The sequence below is a fragment of the Halyomorpha halys genome, unplaced genomic scaffold, assembly GCF_000696795.3.
Source record: "Halyomorpha halys isolate HHAL.00 unplaced genomic scaffold, Hhal_1.1 Scaffold104.1, whole genome shotgun sequence".
NCBI lineage: Eukaryota > Metazoa > Arthropoda > Insecta > Hemiptera > Pentatomidae > Halyomorpha > Halyomorpha halys.
This window is the reverse complement of record NW_027107578.1, coordinates 274762-302754: the sequence shown is the minus strand read 5'-3', so window position 1 is coordinate 302754 and position 27993 is coordinate 274762. Positions and strand designations below refer to the sequence as shown.

At 31.7% G+C, this 27993-nt stretch overlaps 2 protein-coding genes across 4 annotated transcripts in view; both read right to left on the bottom strand.

Annotated features, from left to right (window-relative positions):
- The window catches only part of LOC106677579 (stimulator of interferon genes protein), an 18117-nt gene extending 8239 nt beyond the window's left edge, over positions 1-9878 (bottom strand). The window contains exons 1-7 of one of the 3 annotated variants that reach the window (XM_014415604.3): positions 9419-9878; positions 7836-7937; positions 5745-5829; positions 5521-5672; positions 4745-4907; positions 2483-2593; positions 930-1064 (exon numbers count right to left, since the gene is read on the bottom strand). In XM_014415604.3, the coding sequence (XP_014271090.1) occupies positions 931-1064; positions 2483-2593; positions 4745-4907; positions 5521-5672; positions 5745-5829; positions 7836-7937; positions 9419-9544 (873 nt within the window). In that variant the 5' untranslated portion in view covers positions 9545-9878 and the 3' untranslated portion in view covers position 930. Of the gene's footprint in view, positions 1-929; positions 1065-2482; positions 2594-4744; positions 4908-5520; positions 5673-5744; positions 5830-7835; positions 7938-8062; positions 9083-9150; positions 9338-9418 lie in introns of those variants that run through there. The other 2 variants (XM_014415605.3, XM_067045959.1) reach the window with 2 other exon arrangements.
- A 1926-nt stretch (positions 9879-11804) lies between these two features.
- LOC106677581 (uncharacterized) lies at positions 11805-27643 on the bottom strand. Its single transcript, XM_014415607.2, has 7 exons — positions 26551-27643; positions 24852-24953; positions 22286-22388; positions 22101-22195; positions 18676-18820; positions 13813-13923; positions 11805-13292 (listed from the first exon to the last, which is right to left on the bottom strand). Exons 1-7 carry the CDS (start codon positions 26620-26622, stop codon positions 13237-13239), a joined length of 684 nt encoding a protein of 227 aa, XP_014271093.1. The 5' UTR covers positions 26623-27643; the 3' UTR covers positions 11805-13236.
- Positions 27644-27993: the final 350 nt, after the last annotated feature.

Here is a 27993-nt window from a genome sequence, read left to right as displayed (position 1 = left end):
CTTGGTTATGGGGCTTCAAGGAGAGAGGATGTAGTTTCATCAATTTCTGTCCAGCATGAAGGAAGAAGCCATATTTGGACAGGAGAACAAAGGAACAGCACTTTTGGACGCAAGAACAAAGAATATCAAGGATATCAACAGGAAGATAGTGAGCTTGGTTAGTTTTGTTATAACTAAATTAGAATACATTTGTATAATAGATTTAAATTAAATTAATTGAGATTATTGTAAATGCCTGTTCTGATTGTCTAGTAACAACACGCCCTGAGATTAAGAGTCTCTCTCTTTCTTTTTATATAATAAAATTAAGAGTCTTTTATATTATTAAATTTGAATAAATTATATTATCCATTTGATATTAGAGTTCTTAATTTGAACCCAAGTTCTCTTTTATATTTGAAATAAAATTATAAAAAGAATAAAGATTCTTTTTATTTTATTTTTAACATTTTATAAAATTATTAGAATATACACATTGTTTTTAACCAAGTATTAAAAATCAAGTATTCTGCATTAGGAAAATTTCAAGAAAAATTTAAGAAAAGTAATAATAATAATTATAATGGAATTCTTTCTTCTCTGATCAATTTTTTGTTGTTTGGTATATTAAAATTTATAAATTATTTATAGGGGAGTTCTAATAAAATAGCCAACGACATCTAATAAAACTAGTTCTCACACAATTATTTAAATAAAAATAAAAATGATTATTTACTTCTAAAATAAACGATGGTAAAAATATTTCTGCCAGTTGAGGTCATTTAATGCTATGTCAAAGTAAGTAGAATATTTACCTTAATGCAACTTAGAGGTTTCATTCACTGAATCTGTACTCAGTGGATACTCCAAAGCTTCATTCGTCACCAAACCCTTATCTATATGTCTTAAACTGTTGACATAGCATTAGTCAAAGTAAGTAGAATATTTACCTTAAACCAACTTAGAGGTTTCATTCACTGAATCTGTACTGAATGGATACTCCAAAGCTTCATTTGTCACCAAACCCTTGTCGATATGTCTTAAAATAATTTCATCCGCTAATGTAGGCGGCTTATCAGGGTCATCTAAAGAAAACAAAGGGAAAAGTTAAAATTATATAACATTTAAGTGATTAATTTCAAAAAGGGAGTGAGAAATTGATTTGTTAATAACATTTGAAAGATTAATTTTAAGAAGGCAGTGAGAAATTCTAAAAGTCCGCAAGAAGCTGTCAATGAACGGTTTAAAGAATTGAAAAGGATAGGATCGAGTATAAATCTCTGTTAGCGCAAAATCAATTTTGATTATTCAGGTACTGTTGTAAGTAGTGTTAATGAATAGACAATGAAATACTGTACCAAATGAGAAAATATAACAGTGTATTCTTCTAAATATCTTCAGCGCTGATAGGCAAATGATAAGTAAGCACAGAGACAAAGTTACACCTGTTTAAGTAAGTAACCTTGCCTATTCTTCTTTATGGATGGGGCAAGCCAGCTTACAGGCAGGTGATTATTTAGAGTGGCAGGAAAAACCAGAAGGGGCTGTGTAAGAAATAACAATATCCGAACCACAATAGGAGTGAACTCTATTACTGGAATCCTGGAGGAAAGCCAGCTATAATGGATGACCAGTTTGTAGGATGCGAAACAATTGGAAGACCCGTTGGCTAAGGGAAGCCAGGTCAATAGGAAAGCGCCCTCTTGGTAGGCCAAGGCTTACCAATGGTGACTATGTAGACGGGTGCAGAAAGGAACTTGGTTGCTCACTAGATCAATTCCAAAGAATGGCTCTAGACAAGTGGTTCCCAACTGGAGTTCCGTGAGCCTAGTAATGGGTTATTTTAGTAACCTGCGAATTCACTATTTGTCACAACACTCACTGGCTTTATATTTATAATGCTAGGAGTTATTTAGATTGCAGAGAGGTGAACTGTTAAGTTTATTATTGTTTTAATAATGGTGAGCTTTTGTTTAATGGAGCATGTTAAACATAAATATAATATATTTATTAAATTATAACAAAATATATCAATGTAGCCTCAATAATTCTTTATTAATTCATATCACATGTCCAACTTTTCAGCCAACCCGATTTCCAGCAATAGAGATCATAAATACATTATGTTTCACTACTATCATTAAGCTTATTAGATTGTCGAGGATAATTTTAATGATAGCATAACAACATAATTTATAAACAATAGAATTTATACTCAAATGTAATAATAACAAATATAAGTTAATTTAAACTGTTTTATAGTTGATCTGAGCATAATAGCCCCAAAATTTTACTAAGTAATGTGAGGCTGTGAAACTAAAATTAAATTAATTAAAATTAAGATACTTGTACTTGATAATGATAGTTGGCTGAAACCTTGGACATTTAATATGAATTAATAAAGAATTTTTGGGACTATGTGGATATATTTTGTTATAATCGAATAAAACAACCAGCCTCGAACAAGATAATAAATATGTTTAATATATTTATTTATACATACCATTATAAAATATAACTTCATAAGAATTTGCAAATTCCACATTTTCAGCTAATTTCTTTGATAATTTTTTATAGAACTGTTCTATGATTAGTTTCTTGTACTTCTTTAATACTAGAAAAGAATAAAATAGATGAATGAACTAAGCAATGATATGAAAATGAATTTGCCAAATAGTAAACTAAAATTAATCCATAAATCATGAGTAAGTAATACTACAGTGACTTTAATTAAATATAGACTTTTTGTTCAAATCCCTTTGACTGAAGGTTTATTTTAAAATAAAAATAGTATTTCAAATCGGAATAAACTGCATATTTGAAAACAAAGGAAAAGCAAAATTGATAGGCTATAAGAATATAATCTAAGTCATAAGAGTTGCTTTTAACGTGCTGAGCACTAGGAAGGACTCATTGTTGATAGTGGCTCACAATTGATTGCACTGATTCTATTCTTGTATAATCGATTAACAATCGAACTATTCGCAAAAAACATTAAGACACCATTTCAAAGAGTTTAATTTTAATTTGCTTTAGTTTAAGTGTGTACATGTATATCAATATCACAAATCGGTCTGGACACAAAATAAATGGCAATATAAAAAATAAATGCGTACTTGCTACAGCAAAAATTAGTTCAATAGAAACTTCTATTGAACTATTTTTTTCTTTTTGCACTAGAATAGTAGTGCAAAAAGAAGAATACAAAACAAAAGTTGAAAACACACAAAGCATCATATAAAGTAAAAATATAGTGCACCAAATTAAATTCATTTGAGATGTGGTTAGGACAAGGAGCCACATATCACTGGAGTTCGAGACAAAATCAGGTATTCGTCAAGGTTGTTGCTTGAGCCCGCTGCTCTTCACAGTAGTCTGCGATAAAGCAATAAAGAAAGCTAAACTTAGAATGAGACAGTTTCAGTTAGGACACAGGAACTTACAACCCATTAAATTTTCTGTGATGGCTTTTGTGGATGACCTGGTTTTGCTGGCTTCCAACGACCGAGACCTTCAATTCAACATAAGTGTTCTGAAAGAGGAAATGGCCTCGATAAACATGAAAATTAATCTGGAAAAGACCCAATGCATGAGGGAAGGAAAGCGACCCCGGGGAATAATGAGGGTGATCCGATCGAATGGAGAAAGACAAGCGCAGGTCCAGAATTTCAAATATCTAGGTGCTCATCTCAATGAAAGCGGCTACATTGATGAGGAAGTTTCTCAAAGAATCAATGCAGCTGGAAGAGTATTTAGTTTGCATTGAAGGGTTTCCTGGGTAAAAGGGAGGTGACGAGAAACACTAGAATAATGATCTACAAATCGACGTTCCTCCCTATTCTTTCCTTCCGAATCGTGGACCCTCACCTCGAAACACAAGAGCCAGATCCAATCCATGGAGATGCGGTACCTTCGTAAGGTGGATGGAAGGACATGACGAGATAGAGTACGGAACAGTACCATTTGGACTAACCTCGGAGTAAAACCAACTGAGAGCACCCTAGAGGGACACAAGCTAAGATGGTTTGGACACCTCCTTCAGATGGACCATGAAAGAACTGTCAGAAAGATATATGAGACTTGCGTGAAGAGAAGAAGGCCAAGAGGAAGACCACGCATTTCCTGGAAGGAGAGTGTTTAAGGAAGCGTTCAGAATGGACTGGAGTAGGAGGAGGGTCCTATAACTGGTCCAGACTCTGCAAATTATAACCCCACACAGCGCAAGCGGTAAAGGGGATAAAATGATTATGATTTTTCAAATATAACCAGAGATTTTAATTAAAATATAATTTGTTATATTAGAGAAATAAAGAGTAGTATTAACAGTTGTATTAGACTATATAATGCAATGGATGATTAACAATGAAATTGTAGACCATCATCATTAATGTAAGAGTGTAAGATAATAAATTTTACAGAATTCAGTTTGAAGCAGGGAGATAGACACAGAATATCTCGAGACAGTATCTCATGACTTTGAAGCAGCCAGTTCACATCTTGGCTGAGAAGGTTGAAGTTTATTTTGTGGCTGAGTTGTGGAATAAATATCAAGCATCTCATTCTTGCTGGAATAGATTGGTAACCTGGACTAGATGGATAATAGAGGTATTTAATCCAATAAATAACAAAGTTTGATAAATGAAATATTTAATAAAACCATTGTAAAACTATGCACTGTAAATTTTTTTATCTGAGGTCAGAGGTAACTCACTCATACATCACAATCACTTATAGCACTTTTGCAATTAGAGCAAAGCAAACTTACCAGGATCTCCTCCTGAAGCATCTGACAGAGTAAGTAATGGAGGAGTACCCTCCATGGCGACAGTAATATGATCTTTTAAATTGCGGTACTTGATCTTATATACAGCTGTTGTATAATGTCGACCATTTATTCCAGCATCATTTAAAACCAATTCATCCAAATGCTAAAAAAATAAATATACTTGACAATATTAAAAACAATAACAACAATTTTAAACATTATATAAAACTTTAAAAAAGTTTTTAGGCATTGTTCATATATATATCACATTAAATGGTTAAAACCATTTAAAATTAATCGATGAGCCTAAGACATTAAACTTCCATAATCTTACAAAGATTATATAAAAGTTTTATACTCAGAAAAAAATAGAAGAAAAAACCAGGATTAGACCGAAAAGAGTGATTTTCAAATTACAGGCCATTTTCAAATCTCATTTAATAAAATGGTTTTCAACATATTCATGCTAGTTATAAATCGATCTATGGGAACATTTTTTACTGACAGACATGATGAATTAATTATATTGCAATATTTTATTACTGTTCTACTTGCCATGATCAATGTAATTCTCTGTAAGCCCCAGTAATGGGCTGTCACAGTGCAGCATTTTTTTTATATTCAAATAGATTTAACTTTATTTTCATACATATCTTGGGGAAAAATTTTTACCTGTATTCAGATCTGAGTTGAAAGTTTATAGTCATAGATGTGATATTGTTATTAGACATCACTAAAATAAAATTGTTAATAACAAATAAAATCAAATAACATACCTTTCGAGCTTCAATACGTTTGTTATCTATCTTTTCTAGTGTCGGTGGAATGAATCCTGATGCACATATGATAATGAAGATTTTATGTAAGGGAAAATCTTTGTCTGTAAGTCTTTGTCTTTCTTTATAATACAATATTTTGTCATACAGACCTAAAATAAAAGAAAAAAAATTATACATAAAAAAAACACACATTTTGAAGTTTCTATGTAATGACTGATTACCTCCTGTCCCTGTCCCTTCATCAGGAATTATTTTTTTTAGATAGCCATAAAAATATGTGCAAACCATTGAAGTGGAATAACCATCCTAAAGACCAAAGCAAACAATATCGGATTAAAAAGTATTTATAACTAGTGTCAACATATTTGTCACTTTAAAAAAATTTAGAGTAAGATTTAAGAATTTATTGTTAGCGATGATTAAAATACAAAAAAATAGATAAATTATATGGCACAAAACATCATCCTATGGTTTTATCCTTTTTCCATTCAGAAAAATGCATTATTTGACCAGAGAATTACTTATACATAACATCCTGACCTGCCGAGTTATAAAAATAATTTTTTATATGTATATATAGTTGACCGTAAAGATTTAAATATAAGAAGATCGTCAGGGTTGTGGTAAAAAAAAAAGAGAAAACAGTTTTAAACTATTTGCTCTTTTTTTTTACTGCAACCCTGACCATCTTCTTATATATAAAAATAATTTTTCATCAACCCAATCTTTTTTTTTGTTTTTTAAATTTTTCTAGGTTAATAAATTGGGTTAATTATATTATTAAATAAAATAATAATTTATTACAGCATTTTTAGTTACCATCCTTCTCAACTATTTTCCAGGGTTAAAATTATAAAAACCCATTGTACCACTTTTTCCACTCATCTTTCATTCACTAAAAAATCCAAACTGTGGTCAGTTCTATTTTGATTCATTTGCACTATTTAAACTTGAATGGTATACAATAAATTCATTTCTATATTAAATGTGAAAATGTATACTAAATTACTCCTAAGTATCTGAGTTATTCTCATTGTAAAAATGCAGTGAATTTGGTCTGTAAGTGATATGCGGTTATTGCACTTTTGGTTAACAGTAACAAGTTACTGCATTTCTAATAAGTAAAACATTTGCTAAGATTAAATGTATTGCATATTAAGACATTAAAATAAAAAAAATTATTGTATTTACTGTATTTTTGACAGCTTTAAAAAAAACTAAACTGGTTTAAATAAAATAATTTGATCCAAGTCAAGTCTCAAAACAATCTTTTTTATTTCTTTAAATGTCCAACGTTTCGGCCATCCTCAAGGACAATCTTAAATATAAATTTACACCTCTCATCCATGTCTGATAAGAAAGTGAATATAGTGTTAAGTTAATCTGTAATTAAAAGTTTTAAAGTTTGATGCAAAATTGACAAAATAGGATGATTTGACTGAAATTAATGACCTGGGCAAAATAGCCAGCAAAAAGTTTTTAAATTATGGAATATTAGGTGTAAATTTATATTCAAGATTGTCCTTGAGGATGGCCGAAACGTTGGACATTTAAAGAAATAAAGAGTGTTTTGAAACTTAACTTGGGTACAAATTATTTTATATAAACTAGGTTCCCTAGTTAAAGTGATGTAAAAAACCTGGAACTGACTCTTTTGAAGATACTATATTCTTGCTAAGCAGAGATGACAACATGTGGTGCAGAAAATGGTGCAATTAATGGAAAATTTAATATTTTAATTGAAGCATTGGCAATCTAAAGAATTGATTAGTGAATAATCTTTTGAATAAGGAGTTATTTTATGGTATATTTCACCTTATAAGAGAAAATTGACATTTTTATAAATGAGAAACAGAATCTATTCCTGAATTAATTTATGGTGATTAGTCATCAGGTATATCTTTTATAGAGGATATAACAGGAATACTTCATCATCTAACCAATGATTTGAATGAAATTTGATGATGGATCAAGCTAAAATTGACATCGGACATAAATATGAATTCACTAGTATTTAGTTTAAGAAATAACAAAAAACATCTCATTAATTAAGACTCAAAAAATAATTATGTTGAATCATCTATATACAATAATTCTATACATTTTTATTAGTGTAACATATTTTAAAAGTATTTTTAAATGAAGTGCTGACAGTTATAATGTTATGGTCTTTCAAGTGACCCGTAAACCATTTGGGTTTGGTCAGGCCAGATATAAAGCTTGATGGATTCATCTAATCTTCTTACCTCTCAACTAATATTCTATACTCTCAACTTAAAGCTACATACAGATATCATATTTTTAATACTTACAATATATGACAAAGGCTTCACTTCCTGTAATGAATTTCTGAAGTCTATCCAACATCGAATCAAACTGACTAAGAATAACATGCCTGATATGACAGCTAACACCTATAACAATAAATAAAACTATGGCTATACAACACAAACAAATATTATACAAATAAGGAAGAATTGTATTAACCATTTGTATCTAATATTAAAAAAATATAATAAGACCTAATGTAAATTTATACCTGTTAAAAAAATAAAACATCTTATTAATACTTTTGAATAAGTAAAGCAGATTTACGTTCATACTGTTTCCCTACAGAATGAGCAAGTTAGAGAGATTCTTAGAGGTAGAGAAGACTGGGGCCTACCTTGCATCCAACTAGGAGAATTTCATTCCCATTAAGAGACTGAATAAATAAATTCATAACAAAAAAAAATATGTATATATTTCAGCAAACTAGATGCTGTCAGGTTTTTGGCAAACGGTATTAAATTAGGAAACCTCAAATTTTAGTTTTAATTTATCCTGGAGTCCCTATAAGCTTTAACGTCATCCCTTTGAATTAAATTATGCTTCTGAAGTTTTCCATGCTCAATATAAAGGTATTATGGGATATTTAACAGGATGTTATGTTTTCGTTGGTGACATATTGATACAGGAGAGAGTAAGGAAGAAACATGATGCTAACTAAAAAGGATGTATTAGACAAAGCAAAATAAAAAAATTATAGCTTTCAATGGAAAAAAAAAATTTGGAGTAAAGGAGTACGCTTGGTGAAGTACTATATTCAAACAGTTCAAAAATTAATGAAAGTCCTAACAAGTTCAGACCAACCCCTTTCTGTGTTTACTTTAAGTAAATAATACCCCATTTTTAGACTGCCTACCCCAGCATAGCTATTGAGTAGACAACTCAAAGGCATTTTACCATCTATAAACTCTAATTACAGCCCCAAGTAGTTGGCATAGAAGATATTTAAAACGTTTTGAATGATAAGCAAAAGCAGATTAAAGATTACTTAGATAGAAGAGGAAAGGTATAGAATTTATTGGAAGAAGGGCAGCTGGTCCAATTCCAGACAACAGCTGGTTTGGAATGAGTTCCAGCAAGGCTAAAGAAATGAAGAAAAAGGCACTGTTATCAGATGTTATTGATAGTTATATGATAAGAGCTGGAAAAATGGTAAGAAGACCTAAATGGCCAGATAAATTTAAAGTAAGATACACATGCATATGTGTATTAATATGTTTTGACTATTGACCATAACAACCATCATGACAATTATGGGTAACCAATGCCAATAATCATTAAATTAATAAATTGTATTACCATCATTGAAATAAAATATTCAGATCCATAATCTGTTGTTAATGCAGACATGTTTGCAGTTAGAAGGTTCATATTAGAAAGGTTAGGTTACTTCCAAACTTTCGTCTTTATTTTTAATTCCGGTTAAAATTCCATACAACAAAAGCTTTATAAGTTTTTAAAAAGTAAATAAATATAATAATTATGAAAAAAGTGAAACATAAAATAATTAAAATTAATCACATAGGAACTATTTCCAAACTATGTTTCTAGGTATACCATAACTTACCATGCTATACCTAATTAACAAAGTAAGAATCTTCATGCTAGTGGAGTTATTTTTTATGTTAAGGGGCTCGGGGTATGAAGAAAATAAATATTTATGATGGAAAACGACTAGAACATTGCGGCTCATTTGCAACTTCGCTTAATGATTACAAATGTGATACAGGAAAATGATTCACCCCGATTCTTAATACGAAATGCATAAGCTTAACTAAGTAACTTCCACTAAAAATGAATCTTAGGAATGATATTTCCAACGAAATCGGAAATTTTCCCATTAGACTTTCAATTGAATATACCTAAGAAATTACCAGTAAAGACAATTTTAGATGGTTTATTCATCAGATAGTGTATAGAAAAAAAAATTGAACTTTAATTGGTTATTTACAATAATACTTGAGGTTTTTGACCAATTTAAGCATAAATAATAAGGTGTTTATTGTTAACCGTATATTCAATATAAGATGGTCAGGGTGCGGTCAATAATGATACACAAATAGGTAAAACTTATTTTATTATGTCGAAGTTTCGGCCTGAAAACAAAAAGACCTATAACTATATAACAACCTTAATTCAGAGGAAAAAATATATAAATAAATAAAATAAAATATATACATTTTTAACGTCGGTACAAATAAAATAAGTTTTGTATCATTACAGACCGTCATTTATTTGAAGCTAAAATGGATATTTAATTTAATTTAATGAATTTAAGTCCATATTCTTGATTTTTCAAGAGACGAAAAATAAAGTTATAAAAATTCTGTATAAACACTTATTTATGCACACAAATTGTTGAAAATAATCCTCCAACGCCGTTCCATCCCAAGCTGGACAAAGCTTCTGTGTCGTCCGACACTAAGAGCAATTGCATATTTACGGGAAAGTTTTTATTGGAAAATCATTCTTAAGTAAGCTTTGGGCAGGTGATCTTTAAGTAGCCTTGTGGAGCGTCCGCTTTAAAGAGAAACCTTCTGTACCACGGACTATAAGTCAATTTTATACTTACCGATCATTGAATAACATCGGGTCAAACATTCCGAAGCTCTGCAGAAATTTTCTAATCTCTATTAACCAATTAAATTGCAAAGTCAATTGGTTGTTACTGTCCAGCTGCAGTAGCTTTAATTGTAGCTAAGCGAGTACAACTCATGTTAAGTATTTTGATTAGCCAGGTCGGAGTTTTCACTCTTTTAAATAGAATATATAATTTTTTATCTATGGAATTAGTAATCAAGATTTCCTAGTCCCAGAGGCTTGAAATATAATAAGAGTAGATGCCACAAAAGGTCCTTGTACCATAGTGTTATGAAATGATTTTTTTTTTTAAAGAATAAAATTTTCATATCTTGACATAAAGTTTTTATAACATATGTATATATTTTAGAGCCTTACATGGGCCTAAATTTCTTCATAGTGGTGACACTGCCATAGTCAAAAGTTTTTTTAAAAAATATTTGTTTTCTCTCCTGTTATGAATACATTGTATTCAGTTAAAATCAAAATATTAAGCAAAATAATTCTGATATAATTTATGTTTTTGTGTATGTATCAAATAATATTTATGAGATACCTCACCTGATGCTACAAATTCAAGTACTAGAGACTTATCTTTATTCTATCTTTTCCAGAAGACTTTTATTAATTTTTTTTATCCTAGATAATTTTATTTACTGTGTTATAATATAAATTTAAGTTAGTGTTTCATACTTTCTTTTTTTATGTGTAGTAATTATATTAGTGTTATAATGCCCAGAAATGAGGCTAAGGATTTTATTAAGAGTATTTTACTGCTATTCTGGTTATAGTAATGATGATGGATATAGAGACCTGGAAGTGATCTGTATTAAAAGTTTTATTCATAAAAATAGGAAGTATGTATTATTGTATCTTCAGTTAGATTTTACATTTATTCCAATTCTCATTTATTTATGTTCATCTTAATTTGGAAAATTACTTTAGTTTGGATGATATCTAAGAGCAGAATCTTTTAAGTTAGTTTCAAATTTATCTAAATATTATTATCCCCGTTGACACTTGTGCTCTATAAATTAGCTGTGATAGTAAGTTTAGAAAATATTTATACTTTATATATTTTTTTTTTACTTAAATTAACATGTATTTATTTGAATAAATATATTTGTGAGGTGTGTTGGCAAGTACCAACTATTTATAAAAGTTAATTCTCTTTTGTTTATGCCAGAGGTAAAAAGATGAGTATTTACAATTTAGCTATATTTAGAAAGTTCAGTTAAAAACTATTTACTGTATATATCCACTAGAGGTAATTTACATTTAAAAGAGTTAACGTTTTATAGTAATATTATTTTTTTCCAATTATTTATTTAATTATCATATTTTTTAGTCGTTGCGGCCAGCTTATGGCCCAATAATCTATTATGTGAACATATGAACATATGGTTTTTAATTGCAAACAAACATAATATATTGGTAAATTTATGTACAATTATATAATATTTCACAAGAATGTGATCTATAACAAAAATCTTGATATCAACTATTTTTTATTTCTATATTACACAATCGGCCTGGGTCTTACACGGTTATTTTTACATTTTGCTAGTTGTTTTTAACAGTTGATAATGGGGGTATAGTCTAGTAAAACTAACTGAATACAATGCTTAGACTATTTCACAATTATAAATAATAAAGAAAAAATAAATAAATAATAAAAAAATTAATAAAACAATGATATCAATAAAAATAGGAATAAATTAATATAGATCTTATAGCAGGATATTTAGCATCATTCTGAACTTCAGTTTTGAGGTGTGGTTGGATTGCCCATGTTGTAAGTTACTGGTCCTTTAACTGCCAGTCGCTGAGAATGGAATTTTGTGAATCATTTTTTGATGAAATCATCTATTGACTCCAATTGTAGTTCTTGATGTAGTTGGCTGATTCTCATAAACTATGAGGAATCTATCTCAATTCTCAAGACCTTGTTTTGGAATGATCACAATTTTTTTCTTTTCGTAGAGGATGCCACTTACCAAACTTCACATCTATACCTCAGTAATGACAGTAATATTGTTTTGTAGGTAAGAATGTTGCATTTGGTTGAAATCCATAATCAACTAGATTAGTTTTGAATCAATAATAATAATAACACAAGGAAATGTAACAAGTATTTTATTAGCACAATAGAAGAAAACATTGTACTAAATTTAATCTTTTTTACCCACAACATACACTGAACACAAAATTGAATAAATAAACAAAATCTACTCTATCCTAAGACAGTTATATAAAAAAATAAATTATGATATAAAATATAATTTATTGGTCAATATTAGCACCAAAGTAATTTAAACAATTCTCTTATATTATAAACAAGAAAAAGATACACTAACACTTCATTGCGAACATTAAATCTAAAGTTCTCTAAAGATGGTATAAAGGAGCAATAGAAATATATAACATATTTTTTAAAAAAATAAGTAGTATAAAATCAAAATCAGCATAATAAAAATTATAGATATTAAATCACAAAAAAAAGGCTGATGCAATTTTTAAGAGGTTAAAAAGCTTTACACTAGAGAGCTTTTTAATCAGATCCTTTACTGCAAATTTGACAATGAAATTTGTTGTTTTTATGTGTCCATAGCAACTTTTTGGCCAGATGATCTATGTTTGTCCATCCAAGGTACAAGGCAAATGAAGGTGAATTCAATAACAATATTTCAATTACATGAAGTCAATTGCTGCTAAGTATAAGTCAGCATTATTCACCTTTTTGCAACCCATGAGAATCAATAATCAGTACTCGATGGATACTTCATTCATTCTTACTACAAAAGACTAGTCAGTATACCTTTGAATAATGTCATCCGCTAAACTACCTGTCTTTTGATAATCTTAAGAAAATAACAGAAAAAGACAACTTTAGAGTAATTGATTTTAACAGTGTAATTTAAAACTTATTAATTTTTTCACTACAGACAACATTAGAGGAGTCCATTAGAGGAATCATTTCAGTCCCTTTTTTTTTTTAATTGAAATTTGGGTGGGATTTGCTAAGGAATGACAAGCACTACTGAATGTTAAAATCTTTTTCAGTTATCTTACATTATGTTTTATAACATTTTTAATAAAATGATAATAATTTTTTTCGTCATGTGAATTGAAAAGTTATTTTATGTGGGAAAGAACAATTAATGTAGAACAAGATTGAAGGGTTTAAAAGAAATATTTCATAAGCATCAAATTGTGAAACTTTATTTGAGAATTAAATCTGAAACATTTTACTTCAATTTTCTCTGTTTAAATATTTTATGATTAAAATCATCCTTCCTGTGGACTCTTCATTTTTTTAAACAAAGGTATATATTAAAACAAATCATCCAAAGATATATAAAGATATTTTTTTATACATACCATTGTAAAATACAACCTCATAAGAACCTGCTAATTCTATATTTTCATGCAATTTCATTGATAATTTGTTAGAGAACATTTCCATGATTTTTTTTTTATTCTTCTTTAGTTCTACAAAAAAACAAAACAAAAAACAAATAATAATAAATCAAACAATAGCTTTACCAAATATCAAAATTAAATTAATCTGTATCACTGGTTCACAAATAGTAAACCGCAGCAGTGTCTGGTAGAACATGAGGGCTAATTGTTAGAACTGTCATGTTATTAACCTTTCTTGAAGACAAATTTTAACAAGTAAATGTTGTATGAAAGGGGCTCAAAATGCAATTTTAAGCATCCTGATTTTCAAAAACTTTTCAGAGGAAACCCTTTTGTTTTTGGCTGGTGATCAGGGAGGGTTCTTTACAAATGGTTCCATTTTAGGGTTAGTGGTCTGCAGATTTATAATCTCAATATAATTCGGGTTGGGAACCACTGAACTATACAGTATAGGTAATAATTTAAAACTACAATTATTTTATTGCTTTGGACTATAAGTTCAAATTTTAACTAAAATTAAGACTAACTTAAAATATGTAGAAATATATAAGAAATTTTAGACCATTAGTATCAATTGAGTAGTTAATCAGAGATTTTAACTGAATTCAGTTTGAAGCATAGAGGCCACAGAAACAGAATTTATTGGGCCACCTGGGTAACCTCACCACTCTCAAGAAGGCAGTTAGAACACTGATAGAGGGTTTAATTACATTCACTTAATTATATATAAAATATACAGTGAGAGGAACCATTGCCTTTTTGAAAAAATTCTAATTCCAGTTTTCAATGGAAATACACTTTTAGAGATCCCTTGAGTCCAAATAACCAAGTCTAGCAAAATGGTGTTATTTGTGAGTAGGGAAAAAATCTTTCATAAGACAAAGTGCGATAGTAGAGCAACAGTGTGAGATTCCTACTCACTAAAAAACCACCTCTCAATTATTCTTTACCACCCCACGGAACCACTGTCAAGCATTACTTCATGGGGCAGAAGGGCTTTCTACCGACATCCTCTTTGTCTTTATTAAGCCATTGCCAGGCCTCTTCTTTCTTGGTCTTGTGCTCTGAGCCTTCTACCGATTTGTGTTGCATAATCTGTTACAACACTCCGATTCTCCTGCCTAGTCATCATCTAAGCCACTAAGTTTCCCGGAACTGATTTTTTGACAAGTTTCACGTCATTTTTTTCTTGAGCATAACAGTTTCTTTTGGCAGGGGTAGCCTGAGCACCATTTCATACATAATGGCGTTGGCAATGGCCCTTAAACTGAACCCTGAGGAATGCCACCCATAGTCTTGTAAGTTTTCAATCCAGCTTCTGTATCATATCTCAAGATTCTATCTGTGAAATAACTCTTAATAATCCTTATGAGGTATTGTGGGATTTCCATCCTTCACAATCCGTCCATGATACAGTGCCATTGAGCAGAATTAAAAGTGTTCTTAACGTTCGATGTTATAATGGTGCAATACATCTTACCACCTCTTTCCTACAATGGCTTCCCGAGCAGTTCTGATGGCAAAATTGATGGCATTGATTGTCAATCTACCCTTCTGAAAACAATACTGCTAACGGATAATCCTTTGACTCCTTTACAGAAGTCAACCTGCCATCCTGATGGACCTGGAACCTGATCCTCTTCAGTACCTTTTTTTTTTATTTTTTTATCCTCCTCCCTTGCCATTTCTGGCATACGGGGTGTGGGAGCAGTGGGGTAGTGTGCGCTGGGATTGCGCATGCCATTGCTCCCAAAGATCACCTATTCTTTTTCCTTTTTTTTTTTTTTTTTACTGTGGTGCAGCCCAGCACTAGGTTACTGATGGAGCTGCACCTTCTCCACTTCATCCGTTCGGTAGGCCCTTCTGGTGCGCATCTGTCTGGGTACCTCCTGCAGTTACCAGGCTGGTCCAGCCCTCCTGGTCTCAGTCTGGATCAGCTTCCTCTTCTTCTGGTGCCTCGCCGAGGTTGGGCGGTCAAGTCCTTCCCATTGTGAAATGTGTTGGGCCCACCACCTCCTTCCTCTCTGAAGTGATGAATGAATGAACTCCCTGAAGAAGGGATAATTCTCTTCTTCCATCAACCGGGGAAAGTCCGACGGCGAGGGCGAAAATCCCGGTCTTTCTCAACAGCCTGGCTTGGTGTCATTCCATGGCGGAGCAATCCACTATTACGTATTCTGCTGTTTCAGAAACTCCGCACGTGGGGCACCGGGGGTCGATGTTCTTTCCAAAGCTCTGCAGCTTTCCCCGAAAACCCCCGTGTCCTGGTAGGATCTGTGAGACCCAATAGTCTGGGATGACCCATTTAGCCTTCAATCTAGAAAGGACGGTAGGGAAGAATTTTCTCAAAGTAGCGCCCTTCTGGCTTGCTACCCACCATCCATTCCACTTCTGTATTGAGTCCTCCCACAGTATTTTCTTCTACAAGTTTGGAGTCTCGCCGGAGCTCATCCGGTAGCACTTCTAGTCCCTGCCTCTTTAGTTCATACTTAAGGACATCCTCCCTGAGGATGAGGTCCAGGGGCATCGCTCCGGCCAGCACCTGCACCGCCTTATTTGAGACCATTCTGTATGTCTTCGTGACCCTCAGCAGAGCCAATCTCTGTATGGTGGCCAGTCTTCTCTTCTGTGTTTGCGTGAGGTTTCGGCTCCAGGCAGGGGATGCGTACCTCAGAATACCCAAGATCACACCTTTATATATGGTCATCGTTGCAGGGTACCTGAGGCCCCAAAATACACCCCCTATCCTACTTAATCCATTGAGTGACAGTGTCACCCTGTCCTTTAGATACACCAGGTGAGAAGTGGCATTGAATCTTCTTCTTGTCCTCACACCAAGATATGTCACCTCCTCACCCGGTCTAATCCTCTCTCCTTGGATATATCGGGTGATAGGATGATCCCTGTCCATGGAGCCTCTTATGAGAATGGTCTGAGTCTTGGCTGCTGCCTTACTCAACTTCCTCCTCACGCACCACTCTCCTACGAGACTGGCACACCTCTCCGCTTCTGTCTTTAGTCTGAATCCACTGTTCTTGGCCACGATGACTGCCAAGTCATCGACGTAGGCCGTGGCAAGGAACCCCTTGTCCTCTAGTTCTCCCAGCAACTCATTGAATACCAGCTTTCACAGAGCTGCTCCTAGGATCGAACCCTGGGGACATCCTCTTTTGATTTTTCTCTCGACCTCATAGTAGTTACCCCTGATCCTGACACTCCTGTTATTGAGGAAACTACCTACGAGGGAGTATAGATTACTGGGGGTATCGAGCTCTTGCAATCGCTTGAGTACACGGGGACACCAAACGCTGTCGAAGGCGGAAGAGATGTCAAACATGATCAATAAAACATATTTTTCCGCCCTCTCCTCCACATCCCTACGCACTCTCAGTAGCGCATTACCAGTACCTTGCCTGCAGTGTTCAGAGACATAATGGGCGATAAGATGTGCGATCTTCCTGGAATCTCTTTGTGTGTGTGTGAGTGAGCATGCTTGCACTTGCATACAGTGCATGTGTGTTAGTTGTAGCTCAAAAACAAAAAGTTATAGGAAACTGAAATTAAATACGTATTTAAGCTGGGTATATGCCTGGAATGTGACAACTTCAACTCAATAAAATCAACTGGCATGAAGTGCCACCTTATAGAATAGATTTTCACAATTTCCTCGAAAGTGACTTAAACAATTTTTGTTAAACTTGGTATGTCAATGTGCAATTGAATGATCTTTAATATCAGATAGGCCGTAATCTCATTGAAATAGTCTGACTGAGATTAAATGAGAACTTTTCAAAAAATCTTCTAAAGTTATTAACCATCTGTCATTTTGATTAGTAATAAAAAATATAAATATAAACTTTGAAAGGATTTTATAATTAACTTAAGGAGATAAGAGAAAAAATATATTTTTTTTAAGGTTAAAAATACCTTTCCAGAAATTAGAGAAATAGTATAGACTTATTATAAACCGTTCAAAGCCGAAGATTCTAGAAAAAAATAATTTATAACATATAATGTCATAGAAAGTAACGGAGAATGATTAAAAACAGATAAATAAAACATGAGTTTGACGTTAAACTGGTAGGCCCATGCACCGCTTTGATAACTGTTAAACATAGTTATTAAATAATTACTCTTTTAATTTCACTTAACCTACATGTGAGCCTTTCAGTCGACAGAATGACAAATAGCATAAGATCATTTTTAGTATTTTCAAAATAGATTCTATAACAATTTAGCATTGAAGAAATGGTTAAGAGCACAATACAAATTTTTGTTAATTGTTATATTTATTTATTTCTGCCATACTTTTGCAAAAGAAAAATATTAAAATTTTGGAATGAGAAATATTAATAAAAGTCCTTTTTTTAACATTATTGAAATAAGATTTAGTCACTCAATCTATTGAAAGGTTCATTTGGAAACTTAATACAGATAAGTATTGCCACAGTGAGTAATTTAGAAATATCTGTTCTGAAATAAGTGGGGATTAATTTCAATTCAAAATTATGCAGTAAGTGAATGTTGAGTGATGCACGCACTGGACCAGATTTTTTTTTTTTATCACAGTACACATATTATGCTCCTGAATCTGATTAGAATAAATGAAGGAAGGCTCCTCACTCTGATAGTCTACCATTCCTACCTTAGTTAAAATATGTAAGGACATTACACCCAAAGTTAATTGGGTGTAATGTCCTTACATATTATAGTATTACAAATGCTATACATATGGTAAATTTACTCATCTCAAAATGGCAGCTACTCATAGATCATGTCAAGTAAATTAACAGTTTTACAATTAAATTAAAGCAGACTTACTAGGATCATCCACAGAAGTGAGCATTGGCGGAGTATTCTCCATTGCAACATAAATATATTCATCTGAATTACAGCGTTTGATCTTATACACAGCTATTTCAATATTACCCTTACCATTTATCACAACATTAATTCTATCTGATTTCTGAAACATAAATATTCCCGATAACATTAAAAACTTTTTTTTTGAAGTTTGATAATAAACATAAATTTAAGAAGTTTTGATAATAAACATAAATAAAACTTCAAAATATTATTCATACACTGTTCGGATTTATCAAATTAAATAATTAAAAATCAAATAATAAATCATTTGCTTGATAATACTTAATTTTTTTTTTTAATTATCTGACTTATAGTGATGAGAGACAAGTTATTTAAACTTATTTGTGTTATGTTTTGACCGCACCCCCCCCAACCATCTTCTCCTCATATATGACTTATAATTGACAAGCCTTCCTTCTCTAGGTCTAATACGCAGTAAGGTGTAGGAGTAGTCCTGTGCCTTCTTCTGTGGTCAGTCTCCTGCCATTCTACCAAACTGCTTGGTTATTCCAAGTCTCTCCATACATTGATCATAAGAATCTCTATTAGTTTCAGCTCGATTCACAATCACAATCAGGACTTGCCAACAAAGTCCATAGGTCAACATCATGTATTCAATCACATCCACAAATGTCAAAATCATGTGAACTGCCTTTCTTCTAAGGTATTTCCAATAGAAATATGGTTTTATTGTAAACTCGTTGCAAAGTGTTTTCAGGAATTCTCTGGAACTTCATCTCCACTGCTGTTATTTTGCTTATATGCTTATGAAGGGCATCCCAGGTCTCTATTCCATACAGCAGCACTGGAAGAAAAAACGAGTCTGTGTTTAACTTCCTTGGAACTTGAGTGAAAGAAATTTGGTAGAATTTATACCATTGGCTTCCTCACATGATTCATTACACCTGGTCAATCCTGGAATCATTTGTGACATTCAAAACTACCAACAGCCTTTAGGACCGGAACATTGCAAGTAATTTGTAAATGACCTTCATCCCTGTCACCATGCAGGTTCTTACAGTTCGATTGGTTGATATCATCTCTTAACCCTTAACTAGTTGGGTTAGGGCAATTTGGTCCACTGCTTACTTTCTTCAGGATTCACTCTTCTTCAATGGGTGAATCTCTTCTATCATCTCCCTAGTTGTTTTTATTACTCTTGTTGCCAGATTTTTAGATGAGTATTCATACCATAACAATCGAATTAACTACTTATTTAAGTGTACAGATTTTGACCTGAATTGGTCAATTATTTCCCATCACAATATGTATATGTACAGTGTTGAAATTGAAATAATTTACATATTTATAGTTTAACAAAATCTATGTATTTTACTAAAAATATAAATTAAATTTTTGAGTCATTTTGAGCAAGATCACTAGTCACATGAATTTTTTTTAGACAACTTGTTAAGGATTAAGTTTCTCATTCCATTCAAGCACAGAAATCTGCAAATGACAAGAGGAATCTGCAATCTGACCTGTATCATCCCCATGGTTGAAACTCCGAAGTATTCACCACTATATTAAACAAGAGGGAACTTAAGTTATCAACTCCTATTTGAAAACGGAATGAAAGAGACTCTGATCCAATAAGCCTTATCCGTAATGCCTTTGGGTTCTTGATAAAATGATTTTATGGCAGTTATTAAGTTTGGGAACACAACAGTCTGTTACATTTCTCCTACATGATGGAGCGAGCGATCTTATAAAACACAAACACAAATCTCTTGGCTCTATTTAAAATAATACTGGTAATTTAAGAATTTCAAAATAGTGTTAAGATAAAATAAAATAAATCAAAATGTTTATTGGAAGAAAATAAAAGAAAGGAAAATGTAAAATTAAAATTTGCTAAATAAAATAATAATCTAATTTTGAAATAAGAGAATTATATAGAAGGTTGTTATAAAACCAAATAGGTAAGGGAATTGATTAGGAGCTGATCAAATAGGATGAGACTTAGGGATGCCAGTCATAATTTCTCTAAGGTTGGTAACCTTGTCCTACAGGGTACTATTCCAGTAGGTACCAAGGGAATGCAAGCCTGGAGGGTAACCAGCTGCCAGGTCGTGCAGGAAGGTAACTTCATTCTACAAGATACTATTTGTGTAGATAGAAAGGGGTACATAAGGCTGGAGGGAAGCTAGCTGCAGGATCCTATGAAAGGATAAAGGAGTAAGAAGGAGGAGAGATCCAGAGAAGGCAGGGAATAAAAGACAATGAACATTCCCAAAAATATAGTAACAGAATGTATTGACCCACTTTATAAATTGTTATCCTCTGCCTCCTAAGGAGGTGTTTCTTGTGAAGCGAGATCTCACACAGGTCTTATCAGTTTGGCATAGTCTAGTCTCCGGGTTGTTAAACGCCATCGAAAGATACTACGTGTAAGACATTAGCTGTAAGTGGATCAGCAGATTCTATTGGAATCTTTATTAATTCAAATGATACAATTAAATATATATTACAATGTATTTTATAGTTGTTACATGTTATAATTGAGGTATTTACAATGAACGTACAAATATTAATATACACGTGCAGGGCCACAGCGGTTTCGGCAGTAATAGTTACAGTCTAGACCAGCAGGCAGCCTGTTGTTACACCACTAAAGTCAATTATTAATTTGTTTATAGTTCATATATTTCTTCAGTTGTTATGGTTGACGAGTTGATTTGGATTGAGCACACATCTCTGACTGGAGAAACAATAAAAAAACTGGTTACCTCAATAGATGGTGAATACAATGGAGTAGTTTTATCCTTCTCCAAATGAGGTAGGAAAAAACATCTGTTAGAAATTGGTATCGAGATCTCAATTATCGAATTAAATGATGTCTGCCAAAAGAAAATAATTAGGTATCAACCACAACTTATCTCTTGAACCTTCTTGGATAATCTCCAGTTGAATAGTGAGCTTATCAGCCTGATGCTGTTGTTAATCCATAGCAACATCAAAATAACAATAGTAAATTTGTGTTATCAGTGTTTCAAACAAATAATGCAAAAATAAATGCAATAAACAAAATACTGAAAACCGTTCTGGAAAAAATATACTCAATAAAACTATTTTTGTAATTCTTTTTAAAAATAAATAAAGGGCTTAAACACTTCAATAACCTGATAGAAGCAACAATTTATATAATTTACAAACAATAATTTTGTTTTTCAAAGCACAAAAATTGTATTTCTTGCCCAAATAAAAGAGTAACTTAGCTTCAATGGTAAAATGGAATGAATTAGCGAATAAGCCCTTCAATAATACAAAACTGAATTATTTTAGATGATCAATTAAATGAATAAAATTCCATTATAAACATGATGTTATTTAAAATCACCAACATAGTTGATAGTTATTAATATAAGCAAATGACATACCTTTTCGATTCGTTCGTTATCAATGTCTTCAAATCTTCGAACACGTCCTGAAGCACATACAATAATGAAGATTTTATGTAATGGAAAATCTGTGCCTGTAAATTGTAGGTTTTCTTTATATGACTTAATCCTGTGATATATAAAATTATCTTTTAAAGAATGAAAAAAACACAGTACGTAATTACCAGGAAATGACTCATTTCTTCTTATTTCTAGCCTAAGATCAGAAATTCTGTTTTTAAAACAATCATTATAATATGTATATACCATTGAATCAACGAAGCCGTCCTAAAAAGCAAAACACAGTATTGATAAATTATCCTGGTATCAATATATATGCTGCTTTAAAAATTTAGGGTAAGGTTTAATTGTAATCGTGTGAAGTTCATAAAGGTCTCCTTGGTAAGCCATGTACCCAACCCATGTATATGTACAATCTTCAGCCGGGAAAGCACCTCTTGTTATTTAATATATAGTTTTACAAATATTAATATGTAGTTTTAATTAATAAAATACAATTATAGTCATCTAAAATATGCCTTAATAAAATTTTTAATTTACTACTTTCACTCAAACTACATTTGTATTAATAAGTAAATCTTTTGAAATTTATGTTTTCCTTAAATTAAATACTTCTCTTTGAAATAATATCAATGAAAGTTCAAAACATAAGAAATTATAACTCTTAAATGAAATTAAATAAAACTGCAATAGAATAAAATTTTGTTAATTACAAAAGGTACATAAATTTTAAAAAACAAATTGAAAATGAAAATATTCATAAAACCAAATAACTTGCTATTAAACAGAAAACAATAAGGCATATAGATTTACACAGTAGAACTAGCAGAGATTAAACTTTATTAAAATTTTACATTTTTATTTATGACTATTTAAAAAAAAATAGTCATAAATAAAATATCTAATATGTTTCCTTTACTACTTGGGAACTTAAGTTCAATGCAAAATTTTTTTACTATCTCTTTGCTTATATAGGTCCCCTTATGGTGTTGATTGCGAAAGGGGAGTAGGACCAACAAGTAAGCCCTGTAGGCTATTTTTTTTTCCTTTGCTGATCACAAAGCTTATTTCCATTTTTGAGTTTTAACAGCAGATTAACAATAAGTTGTTTCAAATTTTTTAATTCTTAATTTTTCCATTTTTTTCCACCACTCTAATCATACAGTTCATAACATGGTAGTGAATTGTCATCTTACCAGAAAAATCAGTAACAACTATTTCAAAAATGCTATCATTTCACTCAATAAATACGTTCATAACATCATCAATTGAATTATGACAAAATATATTACACAGATTAGTAATAAATAGATATTATATTAAACACCAAATTGTTTCTTTACAATCATTTTTAGACAAAAATTAATATTTTGCAATGATGACTGTTAACAATAATAAAGGAAACATTTAGATAGTTTGCAAAAGGGTTTTTGCTCATGTGAGAGAAGTTTTTCACTCTCATCAATCATGCAAAAAAAGATACTCATCTTCCTCACTTCACACTGAGACAATTCATCAAGTTATTGTCTAGGAAGGGTAAGTATGCTCTCAGCATTCAAATTTCAAAATGTCTAGTTCCTTATCGATTAGTGATGCTGAAAATATATTATCAGTATGCCATATAGTCCAGGAAATCAGAAAAAATGACATTTACAAAAATAATTATGAATATTCCTTACTCGTAAGGTTGAAATTTTGGCCAACTTTTCATTCTCATGAACATTTTTTCTCCTATATCCAGGGCAAGTATGATTACACAATACTGGTTATTTCCCAGTCTCCCCTGCGATTTGAATATTAGTATTCTGTAGGAACTAGCAATATTAACAATCATTGGGCCAGAGGAATGGACTGCACAATGCTTGGAGATGAATGAGGCTACTACACTTCTCACTCTTGACAGTAGGGGTTGATGATCCATTAGCAGTTCTTCTATCATTTTCCCAGGCGATGACTATCAGCTGTAAAAATATTACATCCAATCCAAGACAATCCTAGAATGCCCATTTAGTGATGAATTAAATTTTAACTAGGAACTAAATTTCAATATTTGAAGAAATCCTAATCTTCACTGTATAAATATCCTAAATTCATAACTCTTATCTTTAACTTCTTAATATGTCTTTCAGCAAGATATGAAGGGCTATTTTCAACTTACTAAATAAGACTTTCCTTAGTGACTTGAAGAAAAGATGAATGCACATTACAATATAAGTATACTGGTTAAAAATTTTATGCCTTTAGAAGTTTGTGCACGCACTACCAAAATCTTTAGTTGAACTCCTAAACAACTTAAACTGATCTTTAGAGAGCCTCATAAGGTTCTCATTATAATGCAAATTGATTTCTTTATCACTCAGCTTTTTGTTTTCAAATCTTCTAAATTTTGTTCACTTCTCGTTACTGTGCTCTAATTCTTACCCCTCACAGTTAAAATTACTTTATCAAAATCAGTGTCTATGCTACAATCTATGTCAAAAAGTGACAGATAGAATGTTTATAGCTTAAAAGGTTTTAAAATCTTTTATATTTTGTTCACTTTCTCATCACTGTGATTTAATTTCTAACTATAACAGTTAACATTACTTTTCAAAATTATTATCTCCATTACAATCTGTCAGAAACTGACAGACTAAACATGTTTTATATAACTAATTGGTCACATTTAGGCTTGTAACCTGCCTAATAAAATTAAGTTTGAACTTATAAAATATTATTTTTAGTACTTACAAAATATGACAAAACCTTCATTTCTTGCAATGAATTTTTACAATCAATCCAACATAGAATCAAACTGGCTAAAAACAAAATGAGTGATATAACTCCAGACACCTAAAACCATATACATATATGTGACTAGATACTAGAAATTATTTAAATTTTGGAATATGGGATAATGAAAAGAATGTTAAGATGATTTCTATCTTTATGTAATAATATAATAAGGTCTAATGTTAATCTCAACCTTTATAATCCAATATATACAATAATAACCTCAGGCTTTACAGTCCTACAAAATAACATCAATGGTATGGAATTGCCTTGACAAAACAGATTGCTAAGGGCAACAAGCTTACTTAAGCGTGGATATAGGGAATCGAGGAGAATGAGATAGCTGATGAACTTCCTAGGAAGGGTTCAAAACAGCATCATCAGGCCCTAAACCTTACTGTAGTCTATTAGTGTAATAGGTAAGAAGATAGACTCATGGGAAATAGAGAAGAAAACATACAGAAGTACTAAACCTGGCATGAAAAAATCTAAACCTTCATAAATGAGTATAAGGAAAAGGGAAAATTTTATCTACATCTGGCAAGGAATGAGCTGAGAACATACCATGTCTCTTGATGGGCCATGATCCATTAAAAGTTAAGAAGAAGAAGATTCTATATACCATTTGTACTTGAGGACGAAGAAAAGGCTGAGTATATCCAATATGAATGTGAAGCCCTTGGTCTTTTATAGATTACAATACTTGAATCAGGTTATAATTAAACCTGAAGAAATCACTAAAATTAACCTAAAAGACCTAATGGGCTTCGCTAGAAGCATCAAATTCCTATAGGATCTCTGGACAAGTTAGGAATAACTCACAAAGGATCCATCATTTCTCAGTATTAATGTTTAAATAAATAGTTACATTAAACAAAAATAACTATCTGATGTATTATAAAAGAAATCTATTGCATTTGAAACAAAATCTAACTACAGTTAAACCCATTATTAAAACATAAATAATTTTTTTAATGTTATTATTAATAGAGTATGAAAGGATAGATACATACTAGTTATCTCATTATTCTTTTTCAGAAACAGGTTTAATAAGGAAATAAACATTACAGAGGCTCACAAAAAAGTAAAAATAATAAATTTAAAGATAAGCACAAGCACAAAGGAGATGGTCAGGGTTGCAGTCAAAGTGAACAAAAAATAGTAAAAAAACTATTTTAGTTTAACTATTTTTTGTTCTCTTTGACCACAACCTGACTATCTCCTTCATATTTTGAAAAATGTGATCAATCATTTATATATATAAAGATAAGTACAGTCACATTTTTGAATGTTATCATATTGATATGAGGCCACAAACTGACAGAATTTCTTTGACAGAACCCATAAAATATCTTAGCCTTCAAAAGAAAAATTATGACAATATCCTTAAAGTTATTTTTGAGGGGAAAAAATAGAAGCATGGCTCAAACAGGTGTTAGAGGGTGTTAAAAACCAAGCTAGTAATGAACAAATTTATAATTAAAGTGATCAATGTGTGATAAATTTGTTAAAACAAAGAATACAAATATTTTTAAAGATAGTACCAGCTATATATGAAAGTAAATAAAAATACTTGTTTAGGCTAATGAACATACTAACTATATGTAACAATTAAAAACAATCAATGTTTATTTATTTAATTAATATACCATATTACCGTCATAGAAAGAGAGGATTCATATTCATAATCTGGTGTCAATTCGGTCATATTTGGATTAGCAACGTTCATCTCATAGCAGGTTACTTTGATTTCAAACTCTTAACTTAAATTTTAATTCTGATTAATACTCTCTACAACAAAACTTAAAGGTTATATTAAATAAAATTAAAGACTACATGGCACACAATAAATGTTGAGATGCAGATCAGGCATTGGCAATATACTTTGAGCATGAGAGTATCTTGATGGAAATAAATAGTGGAAGAAAATTCCCGGAATCGGAATAAGATAACGAAACAAACCAGAATACATAAGATTTGTATAAATCATTTGTTAAAAAAAGTAATTGGGTGAGACATAAATTAATTCATAGAAAGCATAAAAAAAAACAACAGTGTTGAGATAAAAAAGCGCCAGTAATGAAAACTGCATGAGCGACCATACCACTAGTGCTGACGATTCTCCCGATAAAAAAAATACCCCCTCGGCACCTTGAAAATACCCTTTTTGCCCAATTAATATCCGCTACTTTACATGCTCTTGGGGAATAGTTAACACTGTAACTATTTTAATGTTAAAATCATGATTGTACTGTCGCACTACCGCTGGCGTGACTCTTGATAGTGCAAGTAATGCCAGAGAAGCAACTGTAACTTAACTATAACATGTATAAGCTTTAAAAGTATCGTACGGTTTCCGTTTTTGAGGCAAAACTGTTAGCCACTATCATGGTTTAACTATTTGATAATTGCAGTCATGACAGCATTCACTGTCGTGACAGTAATGTTGCAATAGGTTTAGCTTAATCGTTAATAGTACAAGTAACGTCAGTTTTTAGTAATAGAAAAAAAGTCTAATGATTAACTAAAAAAACTAGTCGAATGACTGACAAGTCCACTGCACTAGCACTCTACACATAACGCAAAGCCATTTTATCCAAAATCAAAATAAGATACCCTCAGCTAATATCTCACTGTATACCTTTAAGTACCAACAGCAGAAGAAGGTTGTATCTCTCTCGCTCTCTCTAAAAAAATCCTTAGTCCTCAACATTTAAGATGACAAAAATACATTTAAGACGAAATACCAGAAAATCGGGTAATAATAATAATGAAGGCCTGACGAACCCGAAGGTTCGATGCCGATACCACTATACGCTCTCTGCATACATCCTTCCAGTGATGTCCCTCCAAACCCAATTCTACTAAATCAGTTTTAGCGCAATCCTCTCATCTAGGTTTCTCTACCCCTCGGACGTTTACCTGTCGGTTCGGTGTTTATTAACATTTTAGAGATCCGCTGGTTACTAAGCCCTACAACCTTATAGTTCTGTCTTAAACATCGCAATGCTATAACTTGAATTATATTTACCGGGTGTTTTGTAATCTTAATTCAGTGTTTTGAAGTCTTCTAAATTCTCCGGCTAATTCATTCTTTTTC